We start from the raw sequence: 7,905 nt of genomic DNA, 5'->3' as shown, positions 1-7,905 counted from the left end.
GGAGGGGACGGAGGGGATGCATCGCCAGCTTGCTTTGCAGAAGCAATGGCAGCAGCAGTAGCTCCCAGAGCAGGGCATGGCGGCAATGGGGCAGGCTCACCTGGAAGACGGAGGAGCCTACGGGAAGGCCCTCAGCGATCTCGGCGGTGAAGGGCAGGTTTTGGAAAGTGGGGTCGTTGTCGTTCAGGTCCAGCAGGTTGACGAAAACCGTGGCACTGCTGGTAGCTCGTAGGGGCGGCCTCCCGCCTGTGGGGGCCAGGAACGGGGTTTCAAGGTGAATGCCTCCAGCCCCTTCCAACCCTTTCCCTCCAAAAGAAATCCTCGCTCCCCACTCAGACCATCATGCAGGATGGGGCTTCCCCGTCGAGGCATTAACCTGTCCATGCTACTGCTTGCACCGCAGCCCGTTGGACTAACGGCATCGTCCCCTGGCAGGGGAACACTCGCCCTGGCAGTGGGCGTGCGAGACAGACTGACATCTCCCCACACATGCAACTAAAAACCAATAGCAACACCAATCGACCCTTAGCCCTGTCCTTCTGGCGGGCCGGATGGGACGACGGCCATAACACGGTGCAGAGGCGATGCAAAAATAGAAAGGGGCAGAGTTAAGGCTGTTGGAAACCAGCTGGATCATGGAAAATTACCTTAGAATTGTAGAATCGTTTAGGTTGGAAAAGACCTTTAAGACCATCAAGTCCAACCTTCATCTCCCTCTCTCTCTCTTTTTTTTCCCTAGAAAAGTTTCCCTAAGATACTATTCCCAGAGCAAAAGACATTTCACGCTTGATCAGCTCTTTCCCCCCTTGCTCAGCTGACCTGCCCAGATGCCGATGGAGCCAACCAGCCCCCATCGTGGCATCTCGCCAGTCCTGCAAGCCATGCAGGCTCAGCTCCGCAGAGAGACCCTGGCCCTCCCCGCCGACCTTGCGGAGCAGCCCCAAACACGTTCCCCCATGAGCCTTGACGTTCTGCATCTTCTCAGCAGCCCGGCGCGGCCCTCGTCCCCCTGCCTGTGCTGAGCATTCGCATCTTGGTGCTACAGCCCCGGCCACCTACGGCACGGGCCTCCTGCAGAACGGGCGTTTCACAGGCCAGGCGCCTTCAGGTTTGGTTTTTTAACTGCAAAATGCAAAGAATGGCGTCTTCTGCGATGACGGGGAGCCTCCCAGGCTCATCGTCAGGGCTGCTGCAGAAGCCACCGTGCTTGTGTTTTGAGGCTTTCGGGTTTGTTTTAGCAACAGGTTTTAACCTCCTCTCAATTTTTTAACCTTGGAAACATCTTTGGAACTTATGCTCAGAGCAGGAAAAAATCGAAACCTTATCATAAAGGAAAAATCAGGCCGAGAAAAGTTCAGCTTGGCATGTCAAAGCCATCAGGGAGAGGTGAGCAATGCTCACACGACCCAAGCCCCAGCCATTTCTAGCCACGGCGGGGCAAGACCAACCACCGTGGCAAAGAGGAGCAGGACCAAAGTGGGGCTTACAGTCGGTGACTGACACCACGATCCTCCGCATGAGCTGGGCCTCCTGGGCGTTGGGGTTCTCCCGGTCCAGCAGGACGCCGGTGGTGCGGATCTTGCCCGTGGTGCTGTTGAGGCTGTAGAACTTGTTGGGGGGTCGGATGCTGTACACCACCGTGCCGTTCTCCCCCAGGTCCGGGTCGATGGCCACCACCTACCGTGGAACAACAGCAAAAATGAAAGCAGTGTGATGGGAATTAAATCCCATGGTGTGTCCCTATGTAGATTCACCAGTGTCTAATAAGGAGGCTGAGCTCCCATGGCAGCCTTCCCCATACCGGCAGCAGCAAGAAGTTCTCCCTCCTCCACACCGCTGTGTATTTTCATGATATTTACAGGGATTTTGTACCCTCAAGACCTCTACTGAGGTGTAAAATCTCACCGACATCGGCCTGCAAGCCCGGGAGGGAATGGCATGGTGAGGGAGACAAGAGCACGCAGCAGCCGAATGGGCTTTTGCTCTTTTTAAATAAAACTGGCTAGAAGACAAGCACCCTTCAGAAAAATCAAATAACCGTGATGAAGAGGCACGCTGAGGAACTTGTGCTGCCGCATCGGAAACACAGAGAATAATTCACTGGTGGGTGCTCCTCCACGCCAGGCATTTTGTGCTTTATTGTCCTCCCTGCGATATTTTTAATTACAGGACACGTTTACATTAAAAAAAACCCCACCCCAACTTCATTACACTTGTAACTTCCCTGGCCCCCGCTGCTTGTCCCGTGGCTGAATTTACATTGTAGGGGTGACACAATAATTATTTGCCCGGCAACTAATTGGGGTGTCAACGGCGAGATGCCTTCAAGCAGGCGCCGAGCAGTGGGGCTGGTGCCGCGCGGAAGGGAGAAAACGGCTGTGCCAGACCTTCCTTCCCCGCCCCCCCCCCAACTCCTTTTCTTTCCTAGCCTTCCCCCTTATATGATTTTGTGGATTCTCTTTGCTTTTCCCTCATTTATTTTCCGTTTCGTGCCCGTCATTTTTCTGCCGGCGTGATGGAGTATAAGCCTCCCTCTCTCCTTCTCTTTTATTTCACCAGCGGGACTTGAAAGGCTGTAAATCAATGTCTTTCAGAGAGGTCCTTGAAGGAGGTCGCAGGCGAGGCTAAGAAAAGGAGAATTTGGCCAAAACCCACACAATTTGGGGAGAAAAAAAAAAAAAAAATCCCAGCAGAGAGGAGAAACACGTGGGATGGGCAGCAGCGAGGAGGTGCAGGAGCAACCTGTTCAATGGACTTCTGCAAGATGGGGCTTGACTGGGGGTGACACCGGTTTGGGGTGACACCGGTTTGGGGTGACACCGGTTCGGAGGTGGCTCCCTGTTCCGACCTCGCCGGGTGAAAGGAAGAGGCTTTTTGTGCAACAGCCGCCTTCCCTCACACGTACCGTGGTGACGTCCGAGTTGGGGGGGGTCATTTCCACCAGGTTGATGAAGTACGGCTCATCCTTCCAGGTGGGATAGTTGTCATTGATGTCCAGCAGCGTGATGTTCACCTGTGAGAGAGCAAGCGAGCAACGCTGCGCCAGGGGTATTGCTTCCCGGGGCAGCATGGCGTGTCCCCCTGGATGTACGGCGGCAGCACCAGGTACCCCAGGCATGGTCACCCTCCGGGGGGTAAACCCGCAGAAAAACAACCTCCTGCATCTTCACAGCCAAGGCTCTTTAGCATATCTGATTTTGGTTTGGTCCACATGTGCTTATTACCTTGTGGGGAAAACAACTGCAGGGGTGTGGGAGGGGTTTTCATAGAATGCTAGAATGTTTTGGGTTGGGAGGGACCCCCAGAGGTCACCCAGCCCAACCCCCCTGCAGGAGCAGGGACACCTTGAACCACATCAGGTTGCTCACAGCCCCGGCCAACCTGGCCTGGAATGTTCCCAGGGATGGGGCCTCCACCCCCTCTCGGGGCAACCCCTGCCAGGGTTTCACCACCCTCACTGGAAAGCCTTCCTTAGATCTAGTCTAAACCTGCCCTGCTTCAGTTTAAAGCCATCCCCCCTTCTCCTGTCACAGCTGGCCCGGCTAAAAAGATTTCAAGCACTTCACTGGGGAAGGGGGGATGCAAATCGGTCACGGTGGTGGGGGGAGAGGGCGCAGTGGGAGTATGGCAGGAAAGGAAGGAAAAACCCAAATGACTGGTAAAACCCCACCCCCAGAATAAATGAGAAACTGGGAGAGGGTATGGTAACAGGGGGTGGAGGTGTGAAAAGAAGAGAGCATGGGAGAGGACGGTGCCTTGAAGTGCTCCCTATCTTCATTTTCAGCGTGAGAAACGGCATCTAAATGAGGGTAGCGATGCATCCTGCTGCCTGCGAGTCTCTCGCCTCCCCACATCACCCGTCTCAATCCAGCCTGTGAGTCTGGAAAGGGAGGGGGCAGAGGGGACACCCCACCACCACCACCCCGGCACCTGGAGCCCCACGCAGGGTGTCTCAGCGGAGCTTCTCCTGGGCTCTTCCGTCCTCCCAAGCCCTGCCACAGCACCAGGCTGAGCCCCTGGTGCCACCCCGTGGTAGAAGAGGCAAATCTGGACACCACAGTCTCTGGTGCTGTGCCCTAGGCACAAGGCCAAGGCATCGGGGTGGTCCCCAGGGGAGGTTGGTGACCCACCTCTACCTCTACTCATCCACCATCCAGAGACCTTGCAAAGCCCCTGAATGGACCCTTCTTCCCAGATCAAAAATGATTATAAGTAAGAGCTTTGAGTCCTGGGTGTATGTACTTGCTAACAACAGCAGGCAAACTTCATTGGCCACCTGCTTCTCACCGAGCTTTACTTATCTTTTACATTTTAGGAACCATAATGCATTTTTTTTCCCCCTAGTTGCAATCTGCATTGCAAAAACCTTGTTTTGCCTTTCAATAAAGCTATTAGGAGAACACCATCTCATCTGGACCCCCAACGGGGAACTCAGCATCTGACAGATGTGTGACGAGGTGCTTGGCGACAGGGTTTAGTGGTGGGATGGCAGGGTTAGGGTAATTAATGATTGGTCTTGATGATCTTAAAGGGCTTTTCCAACCTAAACGATTCTATGACTACGGCAGGCCATGCTGTTGCCTGGCCAAGGCCTTCAGCGCCTCTGGGATGGTCCATAGGGAGCTTCTCCTCTGCTGCCTGGATGAGGCCCCTCCTGATGGCCCTCAGTACTGGTGACAATTATTTAAGGGATCTCTTCAGCACAGCCACAATATGTCTCTGCATTGTCCTCTGTTGTGTGGGACATCTCTTCTGCAACCCAACCAAGTGTCCCAGGAGCAAGAGCACCCAAATGTTACGAAATATTCAAACCGAATATTGGTGCTGTGAGCAGCGAGAGATGGATCCTTGGCTTTTGACCTGATATTTCCAAAGACTTTTACAAACCCTTTGCAAATGACGGCTTTCCCTGATGCGCACCAATGGCAAAGCAAAGCAGTCGGCTTCAATCTGCAGGACAATGGCCTGCACTGCCACCAGAACCTTCTGAGGAGCCCATGCATCACAAACTAGTTGGAAGCCCTCGATCCAGGCAGTATGTGAATAGCAGTCATCAGGAACAACTAAGCGTGCCTGCAGGCTCTCCAACTAAACATTTTCTCAAGAGGCTTGAACAAAGGGAGCTGTGCTGTGGGTGGAATAGGTACCCAGTACTGCCTACGCATGGAGAGCTGGACCGGCAAAGCGCTGGAAGGTCAAGTGGCTCTTGGGCAAATGGCTTGCCAGGAAAGGGAGCCGAACTTCAAGGTCTACGCAGCCCAGACAGTCATTCTGCAAGGGCTGCGAGCAGCGGTGGGAGCAGCCTGGAGGGCAGACATCGCTGTGTGCTCCTTACCTGTTCACACAGCTAAAATTCAACACTGCTAGCATGGGGAATTGAAGCATCGGTGCCCCGGCAGCCCTCCCCCGACGCCAGCCCCAGGCAGGCACCGGTGGCTCGAGGAGATGGGAATCGCTCTTCACACACTCACCATAGCGATGCCTGTCTTCTGGTGGTGGCCCACACCTCCATCCACTGCCCGGACAATGAGGATGTATTCAGATTTGGCCTCCCGGTCCAGCAAAGACGTCGTCGTGATTTCTCCTGCAGCCACAGGAGATGAGAGGGATTAGAGATGTTGTATGGCCAAGAGGGACACCGATGAAAAAAAGGGACACTGAAACAGGGAGAGGATCCTTCACAAATGGGCCCTTTCTTCTGATTGAGTTTCAAGCAGAAGGACCTTGGAAGGGTCAGCCTGCAAGCTTCGTGCTGTGTCTTCCCATGGGAGCCCGTTTAACAGCTGCCTGGTGATCCCTCATGCTCGTTCCTGCCCAGAATGAACCAAAACCAATGCCAGCAAGGGAAGGCAGGCAGCAGCTCCTTAGCTAACGTAAGCCCTTGCAGCCAAAGCCTTTTCTCAGGCATTGCTCCCACCAGGAGCTGAGCTTCCACCGATGCCCCTGCCAAAGCTCTCACGGTGACGGAGCAAGTGCTGGTGGCTGAAATCTGGTGAATCCCTTAAATTTTGTTTCTCCTAAGCAGGCTACTCGGGGGAGAGAAGGAAAGGAAGGGGGAAGGATGGAGGGTGAAAGAGGAAAAACGATGGGGAAGAAAACAGGGGGAATTCAGGAGAGGGAACTGAAAGGAAAAGAAGAAGAGTGCATACGGAGGCTCACCTGAGCGGGCATTGATCCGAAAATGCGAGGAGCCCTCCAGGGAGTAGATGATCGACTCCTGCCCATACTCCCTGGACCGGTCCATGTCCGTGGCATTGAGAAACAGCACTGTGGCTCCTTGGGGGAAGCATAAATGAGGGCTGGGCTGGGCATTCGCAGCCTGGAGCAGTTCTCCCCAGCTGCCCCATCCTCCCCACCGCTCCTGCAGGTCACCTGGCCAAAAGGTCCCCTCGCCTGCATGCACAGTGGGACCAAACCCCCAGACCCTATGGCTACGAAGCTCTGCCAGGTCTTTGGCTTTTGCCTCCCCAAAAAGCCATCACCCACCCCGTTCTGGCTGTAAGACCCCCAAGCCCTTCTGCTAGCCTGAAGGAGGAGCAGGGCCATGGTCCGTACCTGCCATGATGTCCTCCAGGACGGTTATAACGTAGGAGGGCTTGCTGAATGTGGGGGGGTTGTCATTTTCATCCTGAAGCAAAGAGAAGGTCGAGAGGCTGGTTGGGAAGAAGGCAAAACGGTCAAATAGCTGCAAAAATCTGGTACGGGGATGCTCCTGGCCGGCTGCATCTCAAGATGTGACCAGCTCAAGGTGGAAGTGTGGGGAAGATGGCCGTAGGGATAAGGCGCTGGAGGTCTGAGCACACAGAGTCAGCTGAGGTTAAGGTAAGTTGATTGTCAGTGACTTTGCTGAGCCCTACAGCAGGGACAACACCGGCTCCCTCATTATCCAGCACCCTGGGCAATACCCAACAGGTCTGAGGAACCGCTGCCGTTTGCAGCCAAGCACCCTCTGAGCTGCTCCTCCCTCCACCGCAAGCCCTGGGAAGACTGAGACCGCAGGAAGCACAGCAGCATTGTTCATGGACCTGCTCCATCCCCTTGGAGTGGCACACAAGTGGTTTAGTGCTCTGGGTCGCCTGGACTGTGAGGCCACCAAGTGGGCTGGATTGGCCAGAGGAGATGCTGAGCTTTGGCTGCCTTTGTTTAAGCGAAGGAATACGGTGGGTGTTTGCAGAGAGCAGCGACAGCATTTTTGGGGAGGGGAGGGGAGCTGGCTTGCACACCAATGCACTCCCTCCGCCAGCGATTGCAGCCGGCCTGGTGAAACCAGGCAGGAGCAATTGCTCGAGACATCCCTCAAAACAGATTTTGGACCAGCTTAAAGCTCCCCCAGGGGGGCTTTAAATGCTGTTTAAACAATGTTAAGAATCTGCCTTAAATGAACCAAACCCAAGCGCCTACGGAGGGAAGGATGGAGCCACCAGGACATTAAAACACCGTTATGGGCTTTGCTGTTTCCCTGGGGCTGCTCTGGAGATGTGTTCTACCTGGAGGCTGCTGAGGGACCTGCAGGCTCAGCTGCTCCTGCTGCCGCCGAACCTGATATTTGAGACAATTTCACGTGCAAATGATGCCCATCACGCTGCAATTAAATTGCCATCCTCTGCTCTCGTTGCCGGAAGCAGGTGGTCTTTAATCAGCCTTTGCATCACTCAGCTTTCACTGCGTCTCCTCCGAGGGTAATGAGGAAATTGCCTGCTGCCTGGGGTGCCCTCTGTGTCTCCCTCCTCCTCCTCCTCGTAGAGCTGGGTCAGGGTCATCACCCCACGGCAAACCCAGGGGGTCCGGGCAGGTTAAAGGCAGAGGGGGAGGTTTGGACACGCACCCGCGTGCCGCCTGCAGCCAGACCCGGCTGAGCTGTGCCGCGGGCCAGGCTGGGTGGCCGCGAGCCAGAGCCGGCGCCGC

The 7,905-nt window shown here is 55.1% G+C and overlaps 1 protein-coding gene across 1 annotated transcript in view; it reads right to left on the bottom strand.

Moving 5' to 3' along the window:
* The window catches only part of CDH23 (cadherin related 23), a gene marked incomplete at its 5' end in the record, with an annotated part of 196,107 nt that overhangs the window by 77,458 nt on the left and 110,744 nt on the right, over window positions 1-7,905 (bottom strand). Inside the window, 6 exon segments of the mRNA XM_035892587.1 lie at window positions 101-246; window positions 1,488-1,677; window positions 2,906-3,013; window positions 5,472-5,584; window positions 6,160-6,276; window positions 6,556-6,628. Of these exon segments, the coding sequence (XP_035748480.1) occupies window positions 101-246; window positions 1,488-1,677; window positions 2,906-3,013; window positions 5,472-5,584; window positions 6,160-6,276; window positions 6,556-6,628 (747 nt within the window).

This window comes from Egretta garzetta, unplaced genomic scaffold, assembly GCF_000687185.1.
Source record: "Egretta garzetta isolate BGI_Z169 unplaced genomic scaffold, ASM68718v1 scaffold204, whole genome shotgun sequence".
Lineage (NCBI taxonomy): Eukaryota > Metazoa > Chordata > Aves > Pelecaniformes > Ardeidae > Egretta > Egretta garzetta.
This window is presented reverse-complemented; position numbering and strand designations above follow the sequence as displayed.